This window comes from Etheostoma spectabile, chromosome 4, assembly GCF_008692095.1.
Source record: "Etheostoma spectabile isolate EspeVRDwgs_2016 chromosome 4, UIUC_Espe_1.0, whole genome shotgun sequence".
NCBI lineage: Eukaryota > Metazoa > Chordata > Actinopteri > Perciformes > Percidae > Etheostoma > Etheostoma spectabile.
In genome coordinates, this window is record NC_045736.1 from 31080020 (window position 1) to 31081122 (window position 1103).

At 49.2% G+C, this 1103-nt stretch overlaps 1 protein-coding gene across 1 annotated transcript in view; it reads left to right on the forward strand.

Moving 5' to 3' along the window:
• The window catches only part of LOC116687946 (uncharacterized), a 5086-nt gene that overhangs the window by 3466 nt on the left and 517 nt on the right, over positions 1 to 1103 (forward strand). Inside the window, exon 3 of the mRNA XM_032513690.1 lies at positions 368 to 1103. This exon is cut by the window's right edge and continues 517 nt beyond it. Within this exon, the coding sequence (XP_032369581.1) occupies positions 368 to 1103 (736 nt within the window). The remainder of the gene's footprint in view (positions 1 to 367) is intronic.

Genomic DNA, 1103 nt, shown 5'->3' on the forward strand with positions numbered 1-1103 from the left:
ACACACACACACACACACACAGACACAGACACCCCCCTCCCCCCCTTTCCTGTCAACCTCTGTGGTTTTAGACTGGTGTAAAGAACATTGATTACTGGATAGAGAGCTGATGTTGCAACATTTCCTCCGATGAGAAGATAAAGACGTCATGGTTATATATATTATATAAATATATATATATATATTATGGTATATGACTGACTTCCCTCAGCTTAAAAACGCATCGGAGCAGAATGGCTGCAGTCACAGAGCTCTCCTTCCTGCTGGTTGCTCTCATCAACAACATCCATGCAGGAGAACACATCACCATCCAAAAGGAAAGGTTCTCTTCCACCTTCACCCCCCCCCCGAGGACACCGACATCCAGGAGGAAGGAGACGATTACACCTTCAACCCCCCTGAGAACACCACCTGGTGCCTGATCTCCAGATCTGTTGGTGAGGAGAAGCTGGTCCTGTGGAACACCTCTGACCTCCGGTCCAACCAGTCCTCAGTTCCTGAACACCTGAAACAACGACTGCTCAGTGATGTGGATGCTTCTTACACCATCCTCCACCTGACCCAGTCAGACTCCGGCCCGTACCGAGAGGAGTGCTGGACCGAGGGCGACGTAACCCATGACAACAACATCACTATCACTGTTTGTAGTTCAGTAGATCAGAGATATATCACAGCGAGACCTGGAGGAACAGTGGACGTGCCATGTAAGGGGGCAGCTGGTAATCTGGACGTCCAGTGGCTCAAACAGGACTCTAGATATGAAACATGGAGCAGAGTTTTTGGGGACAAGACATCAGTGACGGACAATGTTAGAGGAAGATACCAAGTGGTGACAAACACGTCAGCTCTTCGTGTTTCCAACGCCACGGCAGCAGACTTTATACGGTACAGATGTGTGGTGATGGACCAACAGCACTGTGTTAGCAGTGTGACTGTAGAGCTGAGACTACTTTCTGAGATAATCTACAGGTCAGTGGGAGAGACCACCGTGTTGCCGTGCACCATCACTGACTCCACTGATGAACAGCCACTTTGGTCCAATCAGATCTCCCCTGTCCTAGGACTACTAAACCAGACTGATCCTTCAGTAGACCAGAACTACT